Source organism: Sitophilus oryzae, unplaced genomic scaffold (assembly GCF_002938485.1).
Source record: "Sitophilus oryzae breed Bouriz unplaced genomic scaffold, Soryzae_2.0 scaffold_908_pilon_pilon, whole genome shotgun sequence".
Lineage (NCBI taxonomy): Eukaryota > Metazoa > Arthropoda > Insecta > Coleoptera > Curculionidae > Sitophilus > Sitophilus oryzae.
Genome location: NW_022147537.1, coordinates 610,938 through 633,045, shown reverse-complemented (window position 1 = coordinate 633,045; position 22,108 = coordinate 610,938). Strand labels below are relative to the sequence as shown.

The 22,108-nt window shown below is 31.4% G+C and overlaps 1 protein-coding gene across 1 annotated transcript in view; it reads right to left on the bottom strand.

Moving 5' to 3' along the window:
* LOC115890713 overlaps nt 1-20,729 on the bottom strand; it is a 39,314-nt gene extending 18,585 nt beyond the window's left edge. The window contains 2 exon segments of the mRNA XM_030911017.1: nt 2,789-2,937; nt 20,417-20,729. Coding sequence (XP_030766877.1) covers nt 2,789-2,937; nt 20,417-20,489 — 222 coding nt within the window. The 5' untranslated portion in view covers nt 20,490-20,729.
* Nucleotides 20,730-22,108: the final 1,379 nt, after the last annotated feature.

The window sequence follows — 22,108 nt, the reverse complement described above, 5'->3', positions numbered from 1 at the left end:
GTATCTTACTGATTTGGTACGATTAGAAATCATAACAATTTTAGTTGGTACTACTTTACTTCGTTGTGCTCTAATTCGCCTATTTCTTGTTTTTAATTCTTTATGATAATAATAGCACTTGATTTAGTAAGTGCTAATGACCTAAGCTCATAGTAGCTATTATGCAGTTTGAAATAACTATTGCAGTCTCATGTAACTGAACGAAAAATCTAGTATCTTGGTACGCCTGATATCGGAGATGAAGAACTAACCTCTGTAAAACCCTCCCAGATACTGGCTTTGGTCAAAGCCCTGGGACTGTATGATAAGTAACAACTCACAAAGAGGGGTCACAATATTATATATCATCATTAAAAGTGTCTATGAGTTTTTTTCTTCTCATAGAAAGGTAGTGCTTGGGTGAAAGTCAATTTTAAACTGCATTCTTATCAAGTACATACAAAAAAGAAAGCGTTCTACGAATTGATAATTATTTTTACCGACAAATATGTTTGAAGAACGTCAGTGGACTTTCTGATCTTCAATTTTAAATAATTTAGCTATTGATTTCATAAAAAAATGTACATACACTCACCGGCAAGAAAAACGGGCGTCTTAAAATTTTGATGTATTTTAAAGTTTTCTATTTTTTTTTTATTTTAAATATACTGTGTTCTAGTGGACTGATCTTGATGATTTTTTAAGCAGTTTGTAGATAAATTATTTGACTTTTTAGTATAAAATAGTTTTATTTAGTAAATGTTGTTATTTTGGAGATATTCGCTTTCGAAGAAGACACTAACATTTTTTCATAATTTTGACATTAAAACCGTGCCTTTTCTTTTGGTCCCTGTCAACAAACCTATGAAATAGTGTTTATAATTTAAGTAATAACTGATGTTACTGAAAAATCATATTATTATTGCCTATTGGGTAGTTACTCTAGCAGAGATAGCTTTAAATCCAAAAGCTGTATCCGCTATAGTTGCTTTAATTGAAGATGATATACCTTATGTCAAGAAGACCTGCTTCGGGACCACAACTATCTAGGTCTGTTGACTAGCACCAAAAGCAAAAATAAGGTCTCAATGTAAAGATTACAAAAGAATGTTAGTGTGTTCTTTAAAAATGAATATCTCTAACAAAAATAAAGCTATTTGAGATGTACCAAAAAACAAACTATCGAGAAAGGATGTACCTAGAGGGTAAAATGTTTTTAAAATTTCTTGCTGTCTTAACACATTCCACAAGGTGTTCCAAACTTTCACCAAAATATAAAAAAAAAACACATTTTGTTTTCCCTCATTTAACAGATAGGAACTTTCATTTTTAATTTAGAAAGAGATACTAAAAAGTCAAATAATTTAGCTACGTATTGCTTAAAAAATTATCAAAATCGGCTCACTAGAACTTTAAGGGGCCCACTTTTAGTGTTGGTGAGTGTAGAATATTTGTGATGAAAAAGTTCATATTTTATGATATAGTGATTCTTATTATACCGGGTGCATCTCAAAAGTGGCTCACCCCTATAACTTTTTTTACTTTTTCAGTTAAAAAAACGAGATTTGGTATGTTAGTACGTGACATAAATTAGGATTGAGTAACGTATTCACTGGTTTTTAGTCACTTCCTGTTTCACCGGAAATGACTACAGCTTTTAATTTTTTAAAAAACTAAACGTTCTCTAACCCAGTGTGAGTACATATTATCAAATAAGACCTCTGAAGACAGGTAAGGGGACAAATAACTCACAATCTTTAAGATGTTTAATTTAAATTTTAATGCTTCAAAAAAGCAAGGGAGGCGACATGTTTCGGGAATTTAAACTATTCCCATCATCAGGCCCAAAAGCTAAAACAGTTACAGAGGTCAAATTTATAAAATACAATCACAACAAATTAAAAAGTCAAAAAATTTTTACAAAGTCAAAAAGTTATATCTATCACAATAATTGTTCAATCACAGATAACAATATGGTAAGCTAAATTTGAAAAATTAAAACAACTAGACCAAAATCATACGGCTCCCCTCACCTTATGATGGCACCTATGGGTATTTTTTTATTTTATTCGATAAAAAATTACATTCTGAATAGAATGACATATCATATGTCAATTTTGACATTTTTTCATATGGTTTATTTGAAATTATACCTTGCGGTTTGTAACGAAAATTTGACTCGAAATACGTGTGTATAGTACCAAATTATTCGTAAAAAAATGCTTTTTCCAAATATTCTAATGAGCCACCCTCTTTCCATTTGAAAAAATTGAAATATGATTAAAAAAACACGATTTGAGCATTTTCTAACTGGCCAGGAAAAGACACTAAAAACATTAGATGATCATATCTATTTTTCCCAGGCTCCTTGATTAAGAATTAGTGTTTTTAACATAGCCATGGCACTCTAGATTGAATTTTAAAATACTATTTTTTATTAAGCGAGAATGTCAAAAGTTGACATATGATATGTCATTCTATTCAGAATGTCATTTCCTATCAAATAAAGTAAAAAAATACCGACGGTGCCATTTAAAAATCAAAAGTTGTAGTCATTTCCGGTGAGACAGGAAATGACCAAAAACAATTGAATACGCTAATCAATTCTAATTTAAATCTTATACTAACATACCAAATCTCGTTTTTTTATCTGAAAAAATAAGCCACTTTTGAGACGCACCCGGTATAAGATTATCATTTAGGTGAAAATAATTATACTCTCTTATTATTTAAAAAGCCTTTGGAAATTCGAGTAGCATAGCTTTTGATAGTAAATTTCAATAGAAAGTGAAACACGTGTGATACTTACAGACGATGTGCACTGGATTACGTCACGACAGTTGTCACCTTCACCTGCAACCAATCTGAACCATTCACCGGCATCCTTGTCTTTGCACAATTCTGCCTCAAAACTGTCTTCTTTTTTAACTGGTTCTTCACTGGTTTGCTGCTGGGCAGCTAGCAATACAAGTTAATTAGTTGAAATGTTGTCATAAATGTTACAGAAATAGCTTTAGTTCACCTTGCTAGTAGACATATTATATATCATTCTTTTTATTTCATTATTTTTTAAATTAAACTTTTTTTATTTAGAGATTCAATAACGTGCATTATGGCAATGGTGGATCCTCAATATTTAAAGCTCCTTCTTGAAAAAAATTGTGTGTGCACTATGTGCGCATATTTGAAGTGAAACTAACTGTCTTCATATTAAGGCTACTAAATTGAAAGCTTTGAAGGATATATATTTTTTTTAGCGATGGGAACTATCGAATGAATTAGACTATCGAATGGTGGTTATTGAATGAATGATTTCAACTATCGAATGGTTTTATTCGAATAAAATAATTCATTCATTTGTATACTAAAGCATATGTGACAACCTCGCCGTGCGACTAAATGGTTATCCTTGAGCCACGACTATCGAATGCTTTTGACATCTTTTGATAATATAAATGAAATTTATTTAGTATTCGTTTGATTTTTGTGTGCGTGAGTGCATTATTAGTTCTTCCAAATTTTTATAACTTCGTCTTATAAATACTGTGCCATTTTTGCGTTTATTAAAATATTTAAAATACCAAAATAGAAGTTTTTTTTAATTGACGATTGTGTGCGTGATTTTCCATAGCCCGATCTTTCAATTATTTAATTTTATATGGTATATGGTTTATTTTTTAATGGGAAATTTTGAGAAGTAGCGATTTTTAAGAGAGATGAGATGAACTTAGAATTAATTTTAAAAATACATATTTGTATTTTAGATGTTTTAATAATATTAATTAGTTGAACTTAATAATCATATTTAAGTAATGTGGTTAAGTAAATGGGGGGTTATCGAACTCAAACTATGGGATGAGAAAATTAAATTGAAAGTTTTACACGTGCCAATTTAAAAAAAAAGTTAACGATGTTTGTATTTTGTTTATGCTAATTCTCTTACATGTAGTTTTTTGCGAAGAAATATTTCATTTATTTTTTAAAGTAAATGCTAGTAAAAGTAAATATTATTTTTAAATAATAATATAAAGTACCTAATATAAATAATTTTGATTTCTAATTTTTTATTTATATTTTCCTTCCATTACACTGCATGCTTAGAAAATTAATAAATGTTTATATTTCATGATTTTAAAGTTTGTTGTTAATATAACAAATTAGTTCTGTAATTATTATTATTTAATAAACCAACGTTGCCACAAAAAATTTAAAGACTATATTATTTTTAAATAGGATCTAATATAAATAATTTTGACATCTAATTTGTTGTTTATATTTTGCTACTCCGTAAAAAAATGTTTATATTAAATTATTTTAAATTTTGTTGTTAATAGGTATAACAAATTATTACTGTTATTATTATTTTTTATTAAACCAGTCTTTGCTTAAAAACATTAAAAATCATTTTCCTACATCCAAAATAAGAAGTATTATTGCAGTGTAACAACAGAATATTAATAAAAAAATGCAAAATATATAGACATACTATCCCTAACTAACTAAAGCCAAACAATAATATTCTTTGCTAATATCAACTAATACCAATATATGGCAACAGCGCCCTCCATAATGTATTTTCTGTGTAAATACTAGCACCTCAATAAAAAAAATAATGTGTCCTTATCTTTATATGACTCCGCAAAAAATCAAAGATGCCGGCTTCTTTCATAGCATTGCCACCGACCGCTGTCGGGCTTCTCGGAAAGAAACCTACGTGGCCGGGCGACAACTAAAATCCAGTTAATATTTTATTATAATCGATCCTGACGAATAAATGAATGAATTTTATAAATGAATGGTTTTTGCTGCCGAATTACTAGAATACAATATTTCAAGGCAGATGACGCATCTATTCGATAATTTTTATTCGAATAGTTTTCAACGAATGTTTTCTTACTAGCTATCGAATTATTCGAATGAATTGCAACTATCGAATGTTTCGATAGTATTCATTCGATAGTTCCCACTACTAATTTTTTTATGAATGCTTTTTATCAACTTCAAAAAAATAGAGTTAATATAAAACAGTATACTATTCTAGCTTTATAATTTTATAATGTTTTTTTAAGTTTTATTAAAAATTGATAATTCACTCGGCCGGATAGCCTGGTAGCTGTGACCATTTAAACCAAAATACTACCACATCTATATCTCTGACTACTACTAACTGCTACCAATCAACAGTTTGTTTTATGTGGTCTATTGTCTGTTTTTGTTTAAATGTTTTGTTCATTATTCATGTTGGGGATTTATTTTTAAATTAATGTTAATCGTTAGGCAAACTCATATAGGCAAAATAGGCAAAGCATATACTAAGGGCTGGCAAAGGTTAGTCTTGGGTCGAGATTTCCGTATGTAAGAAGATTACAATGCGTTTATAATGTACTGAACAAAGAGAGGACAGTAAACACGTTGCCAAATGTATGAAAACCCGAGAAACTGTGCACATCGCTAAGAGAAGTGGAAGGGGATATAGCAGATTTGTCGCAGTTGACCGGTCGACCCAATCAATACCTCTGTCAGTACTTAAAGTTCTAGGGAAAGGTGTACGTCATGCGTTCAGCTTCACGATTTAATTACGTCTCGTGATACTTAATTTGTATGTGTATTTATTAACGAGTCATTGTAATATTCCCTATAACTTGAATTTTTTAAGTGCAAGCTAGAAACACTTGCATTTTTGGTAAAAATAAGCGGAATTGAGTGGGTGTTCGATAGTGGTCGCGCTATTAGAATTCTGAATTCAAAAATCGATATCTCGAAATCTATTAGAAATAATAGATTGTAGTTTTTTCAAGAACTTTCTTAATATTTCTGCTGTATTTTCTTTGTAGACAGTATGTGAAAATCTTTATCAATAAAAAAATTGCACGATTGCTGAAAATTGCTATCCTCTAAAAGCAAATGGATGGATTGTTTACAATTTTTGAAAAAAAAAATAGAAAAAACAACCTTATCGATTTTTTCTTATGTAAACAGATTGTAAAATATCCGATCTTGAAAACAAAAAAAGTTTCAATATCTAAAGTGGTTCTTGAGTTATGGCCTTGTGTTAAAGTTCCTGTGTTAAAAAGTTCAATGAGAAACTCAGAAACATGTCTAATGATTTTATCTAGTTATCTCTTGAAAAAAAGTCTTTTAAAAATAAGCGGTTTGCGATCGTGATTTTACTTTACTTAATAGGGAAAGGCGAATCGGCAACGCCGCAACAGCACACCGTCGCGTGTCGCGTCGTTCGGTCGCATTTCTCTCACTCCAACTTAGTAAGATCCCTATGCCATTTACTTCCACACATGTAAATGCCGACCCAAAAGTTGCCAGCACGGTAGAATACATATTTCTTTTGCGTAATCAAAATTGTCACTCTAAATTTGACATAACCAAATTTTCACTCTAAATATCTGTTTTTTTAGACAGATGTCACTTGTCTTATCATTAAGGTCCGACAGAACCTGGATTTTTAGTCTCAGCCGAGACCGAGACCGAAACTGAGAGAAAAAGAGATTCTCGGCCGAGAACGAGAACGAGACCGAGACACGATGTAATATTTATTTAATAGTTTATTATATGAAAACATATCTGATAATGTAATAAAAACGCTATTTTCATGCAGAAACGGTTTTATTGGGGTTTAGTACTATAAAATTACTAATACTAATAAAATTACTTTTCTTGAGTCTATGTTGTAGGCTAAAAAAGTATTTTTTCAGCATTGCATCCATTCAAATTATGCAGTGCTTCATCATATTCTTTCTAAATAGTTGTTTCCTAGAGACGCTTGTTGGTGGTACAGACTAGAAATTTATAAGCTGCTGGTTTCAGAATATTGTATGGAGGTGAATAATTAAACGCAAAAATTTAACTTATTACAGTTAGATATACAAGTAATTCATCTAAAAGCATAATTCTGTTAAGTTTATAAAACTTGCATTAATAAGACACTAACATCTAACCAAGCATCTAACAATTCGTTTTACACATCGAAATATGAAAGCGATTTTTCTGCCGTTCGGGAAATCCCCTCTGTGAATCGATCAGATCATATATGGATCAGATATGATCCATTCTTTTTATCCACTTCGGACAAGTATTTCATTCATCCACGCATCGATGGGTGGAGCGATACGCTCAAAAATAAGCTAATTTAACGATCGTAACAGTCTCGACCTTGGCCGATAATCTCGGCCTTTTTATGCCGAGAACGAGACCGAGATTTCGGCCTGATTTTTAGCCGAGAATGACTGTAACCGAGACCGCGACCGGGATCTTGGTCGGACCTTAGTTAACATTATTCAATTCATTGTTTGAATTCTCAGAATTGTGTTAACGAAAGTTTCCTCTTGAAATAAAATTTCAAGAATCAATCACAATTGTTTATCTCCATCGTTTACCGCATTAATAATATAGGAATTACAGTTCAATTACATACAATTCATTATTTATAGTGATTTACAGTAATTTTATTAAAATTATACGAATATTTTCGTTGATTATTGGATTGGAATAAATATCAGTGTCCTCCAATGAAAATCCGAGTTTCTAACTGTAAATTCCAATTCTCAGCTGGCAAATGAACTAGATACTTTACCTAGACCGTTATTCAGAAGCGACAAACCAATTGTATGGGAGTAAATAAAAACTGTTAGGAGTAAAAATTCAAGGCCGAGTGTTAGAGCCTTGAATTTTTACTCGCAACGCGTGTAAAGAAATTTCACTTCAAAAATCTTACTTAAATTTTCATTTCAGAACATTTGACATTCACAACAATATAGGTTGACAACTTAAGATATTTTGGCATCATTTGCCTGGTTTTGCATTGTTACTTTGTTCAGTTTTAATTTAAAAATATATGCATTTTTTCTTAAATTGTGATGATCGGCATGTTCAGAATTATTAAAATTTGCCATGTGTATTCAGCTTACGCAGACCCTTAAAAATATATTTATTTGTAAAATCAACCGGGGAACCAATATTTGGGCAGTTTAAAATTTGCACGGGATTTCCTATGTTTCCAACAACTCGGTATACTGAAAAAATGTGTTCTGTAAAACAATGACATATTTTAACCTATATTTCTTTGAGAAAAAAATAGTAAGTAAACAGAACAGCCATAAATGGTTGTAAACAAACGCTAACCGAGCGTGATTCACTAAATGACATTTTGATTTATAATGCAACATTTTCAATTAATATTAATCATTATCATAATGCCTACATGTCATATCTATTACGCGTGTGGGTATAGAAATCAACGAGGCATACGTACAAGCTTTAATTCATTAATATTAAATAAACTCAAAACTTTCAAATCTCTTTCTGAAGATCTGTCAAGCATCGAGGATAGACGTGATCAATTGATTACCTTGATGAACGTAACAAATCAAGCGTAAAGTGGATGATTGGATGTTGCGTAAGTAAATATTCTTTATCGGTTTTGGTTGAGAATACTGGTCATTTGGTCATTCACTTCAAGTTTTTTTAATGCGTTACAAAACTGTTTCTTTATTCTTTAATAGCTTCTTCATTCTAATATATTCGAAGAATTCATTACTTATTTCCTGAATCTTTATATAAGTTTTTTATAGTTGTACTATTTTGTTCAGGCTGTATGATTTATGTCATGCTGTATAATAATAGTATATTCGCGTTTATTAGTAAAGCTTGTATATGATTATTATACAGAATGGGTCTTCAATAAGTTAAAAATATAGATATTTTAAATAGCTTCTTCTTTGCTCTTTGCTTTTTGGCTTCCGACGACGCCACGAGAGGAGATATACCTCCTGAAATGTTAAACTATATTTGTCCATTAGTCCATCATCATTATTTTCAGTATCCACTCTATTATTTTACGGTCTTTCTTGGTTATTTCCAGCATATTTCTTTCCATTGAGCGTTAAATGGAGCTTTTGTTTTCTTATAATATCGGTTTTATGTGTCCAGTGTGAAAAATGTGTGAAAATGAAGAATTACATATAACATTTCTGGATATAAAGAAAGCATATGATAATGTCCCGAGAAATAACCTATGGATGGCATTAGAAACTATTGGGATTAGCCAACATCTTATAGAAGTTATCAAAGAACTGTACACCGATAACATCAGTTATATAAAACAAGGAAAGATACTCTCGGAACCCATATGTACAACGAAAGGTCTGAGACAAGATTGTTGCGTATCCCCTCTTTTGTTTAATATTTACCTGAAGATAGCTCTTAGGAGGTGGAAGAGATCATGTCAAGGAATCGGTATTCTAATTAATGAGGAACATCTTCTGACACTTAATTTTGCAGACGATCAAGCAGTATTTGCTCAAGATTCCTTTGACATGGAGTTTATGCTCAGGAGACTATATACTGAGTATCAGGAATGGGGTCTAGAAGTCAGTTTAGAAAAAAACAGAATACTTGGTTTTAAATTCCGACGCCAAATTTGATATTCTAATTTGACGGCAAGGCAGAAATACAACAGGTAGACACATTCAAATATGTAGGAGCTATAGTTGATAAAAATGGAATCGGTGGGACAGAGTACGACAGAAAATTCAGAACGCGAGGACAGTGGTAGGGTGGACACTCAACTCAATTTGGTGGGACAAACATATTAATATAAAGAATAAAAAACAATTGGCCAAACAATGGTAGAATCGGTCTTATGCTATGGGAGTGAGATATGGGCCCTAAGAGAAGAAGATAAACGGAGAGTATTGGCTGCAGAGATGGATTACTTACGTAGAAGCGCTAGAGTATCCAGATTACAAAGAGTGTGAAACGAGGAAATCAGAAACAGAACCTCGCCACAAGAAACAGTAATTCAACGAATAGAGAAAAGAGGTTTGAGATGGTTTGGTCATCTAATGAGGATGGAGGACACAAGATGGCCAAAACATGTATTCAAATGGCCACCCACTGGAAGAAACAGAAGGGGACGCCCGCGTCGGTCCTGAAACGATGGTATACGACAGGCGATGAGAGATCGGAATATCGAAGAAGATCTCGTGTACGACAGAGATGGCTGGCGACTGAGACTGTGAAGGCAACATGTAGTTGTATAATCTGTATAGTACAGTAACTGTACGATATTCTCCATCAATGTTTAATCCTTTGTTAGTCTAGTCTACTTGACGGAAGATCTCTTCTAGTATTGCTGTAAACAGCTTTGAAGATTCGGCGCGTATCGATTTTTCTCGATAGAAATTATCATTCAAAGGCGACTGCGACACCTATTTTTTTCAATCGTATGGTATATTTAGCAATATAACCGCTCTGAATACGAAAGAACAAAACTTAAGCAACAACATATTAGTATAATTATTATTGTTCATTGCAGTTTAAACGTTCTTATTTGTGCAACGCCATAATCTTGACTAATTAAATCAATTATTATATATACACAGAAAGATTTACAAGAAATAAAAATAAATTATTTTAATAAAGACTTAGAACACACACCACACACCTTCGTATTCTTGAAATTATTACGTGGATAATAAATGTAGTAAAAGAAAAACGATTATATTTATTGCTGCAATTACAAAGGCTAAAATGTTACAACGCACCCCGAGACATTCTTGCATTGTTAATCGCTATGCACTTGCCCATGCGATGCATGCAAGAAGTATTTAGATGTCACAAGCCGATACCTTCCTTACAAGCACTTTTATAAGAATTTATAAATAAATTATTCAAATTATTTTAGATTTATGTATGAGTAGGTTTCTAAGCTTGACTGTTAAATCTTAGTAACACCCCTGGACTTTCAACAACTTATATATATATTTTTTTTTTAATTTTTTATATAAAAAATAATATATTATGCACTAGCAATAATAGCCCCCAGCTAATGAGGGCATTTTTTATATTCCTTTTCGTAAATGGATTCACTTTTATGTGGGAGTAACGCTTGTCGTGCTTCTTCAGCAAAGTTCCTACCAGCAGCGTTAATACAAATATACCGGAAGATTAATAAATAAATGCCTTTATTGTCAAAAAATTTTACAATTTGTAGACAGAGGTAAAGTATACAAACAAAAGAGAATACAAAACAAGTACACAAATTACATTGTCAGGCTTATTGTTTAAAATATACATTTATAAATGTTTACAATGTCAAAGAATAAAAAAATAAAAATAAGATTCAAAAATATTTACTAAATTTATAGTAAATATTATCTAGTAATAGCAAATATTAGACCAGTGTTTACAAGTTTACAATCAAATTCGATTATCAAAATATAAGTCATTTACGGCGCAGAAAGCCTCGTCTAGTAAATAAGATTTCAATGCTTTGCGAAATGAAGAAAATGATGTTATGGATTTGATTTCAAATGGGAGGTGATTGCTGATTGTGCATTTTTTTTCGAGTTGTATAATATTGAACTTTTAACTAACTCTGAGCGTGGGGTAGGTAGATAAAGATCTTGCTCCGCGTTCCTGAGTGGATAAGTGTGAGATGGCCTTTCTCTCTTGAGAAGCTGATACATGCTTACGTATTAGGCAAACGGATTCAAATATAAATAAGGAAGGAAGAGTTAATATTTTTAATTTTTTAAAAAAGTCCTGGCAATGAGTTCTGCTGTTAAGTCCCAGTGAATATCGAACAGCTTTCTTCTGGAGCTTGAAAATGCGGTCAAATCGAGTCGCACAACACGTACCCCAGAATGGAAGGGCATATCTGAGGTGCGACTCAAAAAGTGCATAATAAACAGTTCTAGCCACTGACAAGTTAAGCTCCTTAGAAACAGATCTTAATGCAAAACAGGCAGAGCTCAATTTTTTCGACAAAGCATCGATATGCATGTCCCATTTCAGAGAATTGTCTACAACAAGCCTTAAGAATTTTACAGATTTTACGACGTCAATGGTGGTGTTGTTAAGTGCAAAAGGCTGCAGCGAGTTTTTATACGACAAAGCTTTGCAGATAAATGTATGTGTCGTTTTAAAATGGGACAAAAATAAACAAATTTTACCCTCACACATGTAATTTTCTTGATACACAAAAAGCTATTTTCTCTCGGAGCTAACCTGGACGAGGCCTACTTTGTTTACGCGGTTTCCGAACCACGGTCCTCAGCCATGTAATGGCTTACTTATCCTAGAAAATTTTAATGATATCGTATAAGTAATTAATTTACAGACATATTACAGAGCTATTATTAGACGTAAGGTTACACAAGTGCACATTTGTGAAAAGCAAAAATTATTTGTTGTTAATCTTTAAAAATGCTTAGTCTAAGGAAAATCACAAGGCAGTCGACTTTCACAGTTCCATTTTTCTACAGGTTTAATTATTCAGAACAAATTAAGACTAACCCAATACGAGGATATGCTTCATGTTTTTTGTAATTAACTCTTAATTAATGAGAAAAATAGTTTCCATTAGACATGTACAACTGAATAACTTTATTAGTATAAACATTAATGTACAAATAAACAAACAAAATACGAGTAGCGAAAAAAGAGGACCAAAAACCCTACATATATGCTTATTCTCTGCATTAAGTTCATCAGACCGAAGGGAACAGCCATTCGACGACCGGTTTCGGAGATTTTTCTCCATCGTCAGGCCGACTTTGCTGTAACCCTCGATCTGACCAACGAAAAGCAGAGAATAGCATTTGAGTACAAAACGTACTACTATGGCGAGAGTGCTAGACGCTCTACGCCATCTAGCGGCAGCTGTGACAATCACAGATGTTTGTTTATTTATATATACCCTACCTAAGCCTTCTTAGCTCCATCTACGGTAACGTGGATGAAGCAAGCATTAATGTACAAAATTATTGTATCCAAGATATACACTCAGATGTAAGCAGAAGAATGCTACTTTTACACAAAAATGAAAACAACTTTTCATAAGCTCTTTTTAGCAAATAATCTTTGATGTCATCATCATCATTTTGAGCTTATTTCCAATTATGATGTAGTTGACTTTCTTCCATAAATACTCCATGCTAACTTAATTCTTGTGTTTATTTCTGGTAGTAGAGATCCAGAGCTGCGTATTAATTGTCCCAAATTCAATTCTTCCACTATTTCCAGTGTTAAAATGTCTTTTCTTTCCACTAGTTTGTTGTACATTACTTCAGTTTTTTCTAATTTCATTTTGAGGACCACTTTATTGATGGCTGTATTTAGTTCGTTAGTTTGTGCTTGTAGTTCTTCACGACTATTGGCAATTAGGACTATGTTATCAGCGAATCTTAGATGGTTAAGATATTCTCCATCTATTTTTAATCCTTTGTTGGTCCAGTCCAGTTGACGGAAGATTTCTTCTAGTTTGAGCAACGGCCCAGCTACGTCGAAACACCGGTTCCCATTAGAACACCGAAGTTAAACGACGTAAGGCGATACTAGTTGATGGACGGGTGACCGTTTCGAAACTCTGTATCGTGCTGTTGTCCAAGGCAAAAGTGTAAAATCTATTGACACACACTGCTCATTCACGCCGGTTCGAGGCCGGATGAGATCGGATATCTCGTGAGTAAGAGTCGATTTAGACAGTTGCCAAGTCCGTAGGCCATTGACCATGATATTGCCGAGGACCGCGGTTCGGATTCCGCGTAAAAAAGTAGGCCCCGTCCAGATTAGCCCTGGCAGCAAAAAGGAGACGTTAACTTGAAATCTTTACTTTACTTTACTTTCTTCTAATGTTGCTGTAAACAGCTTTGGGGATATCGCGTCTTCCTGTCATATTCCTTACCCAGTTGATGTATAATAAAACTACAATGTTTTGATTAAACTGACATAACTATTTTAGACAAAAATCACTATAAAACACAATATTTTCGTTATTTATTACATATAACAAACTATTACTTGTCTGTTGCTCAACAATACGAAAACCTTGACTAAAGCAATGGACAAACAACGTTGCAGTCTAGAAGGAATGATAATTGATTTAATTTTGCAACGAAGAAAAAAGATAAATAAAATTAGCATTATTTAGTATTTTTCATTGTCTTTAGTATTGAAATTACAGAGCTTTTTTTTGGGATTCTTTAGAAAAAAAGTTACGCAAGAAAAAGTGATTAAAGTGTGATATAATATTTATTTTGGGTTTTTCGTATAATGGAAATGATTAATTTCGATGCTTGGGTTAAAGAAGGCCAGTAAATGTCAAAGTAGCACCGAATGTATGCCTGTATTTTAATATGCTACAGTGGTTTTTGTTTGAAAACAAGTTTCGTATAACTTTCCAACCAGCCATCTTTGCATACACTTTTACTTTTAATGTTGAAGCAATGAGAGTCAAAATACTTCTTAAAGAGTCGTCATTTCTCTTTGTCTATACTAAATTGTATAGTAATGAGGATGAATTGATGATAATATAATTTACCTAGACATATTTTATAAACATATACAGGGTTGTTCACCACATACGACACGGAGTATTGTAGCTAAACGATTACATTTTTACAAATTTCAAGTTTTGGGTTCGATGAAGGACCATTAGAGGTACAATTTAAAAATAGACACAGAGTGTCCCAAATAAGTAAAAAATATCAAAGTTGTATTTTTTTAAATGGAACACCCTGTATATTATTACATTTTTAGTTTCTACGATTAAAATAAAGGTAAATTTGATTAGGGTTTATTATACTTAAACCTTACCGTTTTTGAAATATTTTCAATTTTGTAAAAATGTTAAGGCATCATTTCTCCAAGGGTATCAAAGTTTTTAATACTAAATATTTACTGAAGTTTATTTATTGATCAGTTATTGTGTTGCAATAATAAAAATAATACTATTTTATACAGAGTGTCTAAAAATTTATTTTAAATAATTTCTAGCTTTAAACACCAATAACTTCTTTAATTTAAATAGAACGCCTTGTATATTTTAGGAGAATCAGAGGCACAATTTAATTGTCTATCAAATTGTATTATACCATTTTTTACCTATCCGTTCAAGTTTTCGTAGAAAATGCATTTTCTTATAATTTAGACCCCATTTATCAATATACCCATGGAATATTGACATATTAGATTATTTTTAAAGCAACAAATGTACAAAATGTACAGGCTAGTAATATTATCGTTTTTAACAAAACGATAATATTACTAGCCCATTTGTATGCAAAAAGCAAACTATTTAAATCTTTATAAAAGAGTATACCATTAATTAAATATAACACCATTATTTCCGCCCATATACTAATTAATTACATACTTAATTGTGTTCGTTAATAAATTATTCTAAATAAATGTGGATTTGAGTCAGAAATCAATATAATAAAAAGTTTTCAAAATTAACGTCTCTGTTGTTATAAATAAGCATTTATTAAAAAATTAAATATCATTTTAAGGTGTTACTTTTTACCACACCGTCAAATACATATACAAAACACAGTTTTTTAGTATTTGTGGCAATTATTATTAATCAACGCAAACAGTCAGTTAATGTAGTTTGAATACTAGAATCATATTAATTGGTTCTCTTTAACAAATATTTAAACAGTTTTTTTTTATTTTTTAGTGAAATAACCGAATTATATCGACAATATTAGTATCTGTACTCTTTAAAAATTTGGTACATCTTTAAAAATAATCTAAAATGTCAATATTCCATGGGTATATTGATAAATAAGTTCTAAATTACAAGAAAATGCATTTTCTACGGAAACTTAAAGAGATAGGTAAAAAATGGTATAATACAATTTGATAGAAAATTAAATTGAGCATCTGATTCTCGTAAAATATACAGGGTGTTCCATTTAAATTAAACACGTTATTGCCGTTTGAAGCTGATAATTATTTAAAACAAATTTTTAGACACTCTGTATAAGGTAGTATTATTTTTATTATTGCAACACAATAACTGATCAATAAATAAACTTCAGTAAATATTTAGTATTAAAAACTTCTATACCCTTGGAGAAATGAAGCCTTAAATTTTTTACTGCAATTTCACAAAATTGAAAATATTTCAAAAACGGTAAGGTTTAAGTATAATAAACCCTAATCAAATTTACCTTTATTTTAACCGTAGAAACTAAAAATGTAATAATATACAGGGTGTTCCGTTTAAAAAAATACAACTTTGATATTTTTTACTTGTTTGGGACACTCTGTATCTTGTAAAATTATTTTTAAATTGTACCTCTAATAGTCCTTCATCGAACCCAAAACTTACAATTTGTAAAAACCTCATCGTTTAGCTACAATACTCCGTGTCGCATGTAGTAAACAACCCTGTATATATAACCATATATCCAGAATCCGAATATGAACTTAAAGTTTAAAATGTAACATTTCTTTTTAATTTTTAGCCCTATTTCCTTTCATTTTTTTAGCAAACTGTGTATTAATATATCAACTGTAATTCGTAAACTCAGTTTAGAGAGAGAGAGAGGGGTATTGGTTTATAGAACGCGTCAACAGCGAGGGTTTCTTAGCGCTCAGTAACAAGCTTTAGTCAACATGAGGCCATTTTAAATTATTAGAAATTAAAGTTTTTTCGTTATGTTGGTGCTTTCTAAGAATTCCATAACTTTATTAGATTAGATTGTTATAGAACCATCTGTGTAAAAACAAATATAATCACGATATTTTTCGTCTAAGATTTGTATTAGACTAGTTTTGTAAAGATATCTGAATGTTTCAGATTTTTTTAATTTAAAAAGTTCCATATTAACTGAAATAGGATACTTCCATGGAGAGTGTGTCGGAAAAAGTGGACACAGGGATATTAGGAATGTTTTGTTGGGGAAAAATAGGTGGTATCTTATATTAATGGGGCGTTGGTATTTTAGATGAACAGTATACATTTCACTCTCTTGTAAATCGAAGAACTTGCCATAGTGAATCAAAAAAGGCTTTGACTTAATGGATATTCCATAATTAAGAGTATGGAGAATTCCCCTATGATACAAGGAGGAATATCCAGATAAGGCATAAAGACTGTTTTAACTCATTTTATTATAAACTTTAATATTTGACTTATTATACAAGAGTAACGAAGAGTTGTTTTTTACCCTATCTTTAAAACACCCTATGCAATAATTTCGTGAGAAAATTTTCCTAAAACATTATTTTTCGGTCAGAGCCATGTCTCCTGATTATTTTGTTTTTTCACTCATGTCAACACGTACCTTGCTTAATTATCAAGAGCAAAATGAACTTGCCACAAATATTTTGCAATTTTTTCAATTATCGTTACATTTTCATGATATTCTTCAAAATGGGTGGTGATTGCTTTACGCTGATTATTGTTGTGTACAATTGAATATGGTTCTTAGTGTAGTAGATTCTGCAAAAGTCATTGATCTTGTTGAAGATGACCGAAATTATGAATATTATCTTAGTCCTTGAAGAAGAATGGTAAAAAACATAATATATTTGCAGCCTGATTAATAGTTGAACCCCCTTGCCTTTTTACAGACAGTTGTAGCAGCCGGGGAAGGTAATACAAAGTATTATAGTATTTTTTACAAGTTTTTTATTTGTTTGTACACTTTGTTATTACAGTTACTTTTTTTAATATCTTTAGTTCTATCAGTGTTACTAATATTTATTAAAACCAAGCCTGTATCGTTAGTTTTTAGTATTTTTAAAATTTTAATATAGGGTTCTAATCATTGTCGATATGACATTACCACTTCGTGATAGTAAAAAAATAGTAAGTCACAAAGTAATGATAGTTGGAAAAATTGCAAATTGTTGGTGGCAAGTTCATCTCGCTCTTAAAAATTAATCAAGGCCTATGTTGATATAAGCTAAAAAACAAAAAAAGTAATGCTTTAGGAAAAATTACGAAATTATTGCATAGGGTGTTTTAAAGTTAGGGTAAGAAACAACCCTTTAATTAACCCTGTATAATAAGTCAAATACTAAAGTTTATAAAAAACTGTAAAAAACTGAGTTTATGAATTAAAGTTTATAGATTTATATATACAGTTTGTTAAAAAATATTCATAAAAATAGGGCTAAAAGTAAAAACTTTAAACTTGAAAAAATCTTCCGTCGAGTTTTTTCTTGCATCTGAGTGTCTTATTGAAAAGTGATAAAAATAGGGAGGGGGGGGAGCTCGCCTGACAATGGTGGGCTCTATTGAGGACGAAATTTTAAATAAGAATGAGCAGGAATGGTTCCAAGGCTAAAAAAAAATGTTTTCGTAGACAAGTGTTATATTGGGTAGACCCTGTATAACTACAGAAAATCCAGCATTTTTAACCAGTCTTTAAGTAACAGCATTTATTTATTATTCAGTCAAGATTTAAAAGCTTTACGCAATGTTGGTCATATCGAAAGGGAAAGCAACAAAGCTGAGAACGAACGAAATGTAATAAGTCGTTCCTACATTTTTTCTTATGCAAAACTATTAAAATATTTTTCAGCGAAATATTTTAATGACATGTCTTTACACAGTTACACCTTAATGTACGAACAACATGTTGATTAGTAGTATTTATAGGACTTATATAAATTATTGAATTCTAGCTTGCATTCACATTTTTTTATTATAAAAAAATACTTTTTTACGTATTTTAATTTTGTTTTCTGTATAATATAGGCTTCAATAAATTACATACGCACTTGCATCAAATAACTATGAGACAAATAACTATGACTACTAGAGTTTTGCACGCTGTTACAAATAAAAAATATTCAAGTTGTATTTGTTCTTAACGAAACCCTGTATATGACCAAAAATTGACTAACAAATAATAATTAAAGGAATCTTAGTTTAGATAAGAAAATTACAGAAATAAAGAAAATATACAAAAATACTTACTACTACATATCTAAAGAATGAAAACAAGTTCAAAAATATGTAATCAGCAGATCAAAATACTTTTTGAACCCTTTATCTATTTTTATATTTTATTTATGGTTCATTTTTCTATTTAGTTGTCTATTGTAACTCCAAAACGTCTAGCAATCAAAAAGTGACTTATCTAGAGATGTAAAATGAATTTACATAAAAGACACCTTAAACTTTTCATGTATTTGATAGTTTTATATTTTGTGTTTTAGTGGACCGATTTTGATAAGTTTTTAAGCAATTTGAAGCTATATCATTTGACTTTTTAGTATCTCTTTCTAAATTAAAAATGAAAGTTGCCATCTGTCAATTATACGCGGGAAAACAAAATCTTGATATTTTGGTGAAAGTTTGTAACACCCTGTGGAGTACGTTAACAAAGCAAGGAATTAAAAAATCACATCGTCTAGGTGTATCTTTCCTCGATAGTTTATTTTTTTAATCATCTCAATAGCTTTATTTTTTTTGTAGATATTCGCTTTTGAAAAATACGAAAAAAAGGTTAGTATCTTCTAACCTTTTTTTCGTATTTTTTACATTAAAACTATGCCTTTGTTTTTGGACCTAGTCAACAGATCTATAAAATAGTGTTTATGATTTCTGTAATGTTTCTGAAAAAATCATATTATTATTGTCTGTTGAGCAGTTACCCTAAGTAGCTAGTTCCAAAGTTGATATCTGCAATAATCAATTAATGGAAGCATTTTACAGAAATATGTACTTCATACCTTAAAACCATCTATACTAGAGTAAACGCCAATAAACGATATAAAAAATATGACTTTTCAATGACAGTGACATTACAAAAATAATAAACATTACAAAAATAATAAACATTATTGATAAGGACTCAAAATTAATGCTAAAATTGATGTATCTTGTTACTGTCTTATTCAGAGGCGAATATCTCCAATAAAATTAGAGCTATTGCGATAAATCAAAAAACAAAGTATCGAGAAAAACGTACCCTAGATGATAAAATAATTTCTAAAATGCTTGCTTTGGCGACATAATCCACAGGGTGTTTCAAAACTTTCACCAAAATATCAACATTTTGTTTTTCCTCGTATAATTGACAGATGGAAACTTTTATTTAAAAAGAGATACTAAAATGAAAGTGTGTTTGTAATACTAAAATGAAAAATTGTGTCGGTGAGTGTATGTATTCAGCTGATCAAAATAACTTTTTAATTCTTTTGTCTAGTTTTTTTTATATTTTCTGGTATTTGTATATCTAGTTTTCTATTGTAACTCCAAAAAGTCTAGAAATCTAACTGACTTATTTAAAGAAAGAAAATGAATTCAAAAATATGTAACTAGCTGATCAAAACACTTTTTTTGAAGTCTTTTATCTGGATTTTTCAGAGTTGTGGGTCATTTCTTGTATTGTAGGTAACTCCAAAGAGTCCACCGGTATTCTTTGAGGAATATAAAAGGACCTATAGAAATTATTTAACGAGCTGGTAAGATTCTTTTTCAAATTTATTTCTAGCAAGACTCTAAATTTTAATACAAAAAAAATCAAACAGCTGTTGTGGCACAAACAATAAACACCAATGGTATTCAAGAAAACCTTTCGTTTTTGCGTTGGTGTATGTATCTACCAGCAAGATGGCCGCCACCATTCCAACCGAAAAAAAAAGAACAAGAATTATTCAAGTTTGAACTTACCGGCGAAGGCACATATCGACGCGACCACAGCGATCAGCAGCAGCTTCGAGTCGGCGGCTGTTGAGCGCGCCATAACAAGGAACGAACGAAAACTAAAGAGGTATCAGTCAAGTCGCACGATAACGAATGTACAGTAGAGCCGACGACGCACGTCTGCAGCAGTGCGAGCGCAAAATGACAGGACCTGGCTGACCCACGTTTCAGCTTTTATACCACGGCCTACTTTGAAGCGACCACCAACGAGCGACGTCACTCGTACTGCTGCCGGTTGAATATTGGCCGAGGCTCGGCCCAAGCGACGGCTTTTCTTCCACAAGCCCGTTCTTCAGAAGCGAATTCGGGTTGCCGAGTCCGGACCTGGCTGCCTAACCAGGGGCGGTGGGAGGGGGAGCTTATGTTGCAGGAACGGAATACACAGAGATTCAAGCTGAAATATTAGAGGCTGGGGGCTGGACAGGGTTGAAAAAGCAATTTTTTCTAGCAAAACTTGTTTTTTTTTTATGGTTAAAACCATAGGTTAAAACAGTTTATTTCTTACTGAATTCCCATACAGCACATCAAATCACATTTACGATGTGTTTACATTATTAGATGTAGACACAGGGTGACACAATTCCCCCGATGTAAATATGCTACGTTTACACATTGTAGTTCAACACGTATGCACAAAGGTTAAACGTCCGCCTCACACAATATAGCCACAGTATAGCATTTACGTATATACAAAGTAAGGAATATACAGTGTGCCGTAGGATACACAGTGCTTGTGTATTAGGTTTAAACTCTGTTTACACATTGCAGTTGTGACTACCGCGTGTATAGGTATGTATTTTGCTTCGTATATACATCTTGTGCTAGATAAAACTACTTCTTATGAACGAATTTAGGAAATAATACAAGTTTTGATGCCTAACTTTTCGTTCTTTTTAAGAAATATGTATTCAATGATACCAATTATATCTTTTTAGAACGAAAATTAGGAAGGCAAAACTTTGTATTTTCCAAAAGTATCTCGATCGTAAGTTCAAGAGAAGTAGCCTTAAAATTGTTCCATTTTTGTTTTGTATTAAATGTACCATTTTTCTTCCATAAAATGGATTAAGTGGTTAAAAAATAAAATTCTTATATTTTTTATATCATGAAACGCAATAGCGCAAATAACACAATAATAATAATTATTTACACTGCACAAACCATAAATAAGAAAACATTGTAAAAGAACAGAATTTGTATCAAAATGTATTAAAAATATAAGTACCTAGTATAACAACATACTAAAATGGTAAACACTGGTATATCGCCACGATTTGGTGGACCTCCTTTAGTCATTTTTTTCTCTTCTTTTCCCTCCAAGCAGTTGGTTTGTTAGCATACTCATTCAACGAGCACTCTGTTGGACTTTGTTGTATTTTATTTCCAGATTAACAATCTCACCCTTAAATTTTATATGAAACTGATTATTGAATATTAAACATATCTATATATTGATCTATCAATAACTTACCGAATATCAGTGTAAGATGTTCTTTCTTTCTCTGGCCCATTTAGATTTTTATTATTTCCAAATTAAAAAAAAATATATTGCAGAGCTAACCTCTTTATCATTATACGAGAATATTTGGAGTTTTCATTCATTGGTGTCAAAATTTGGTAAATTAGGTATCGAGTAAGGGAAGAGTCGCTGCTATAATA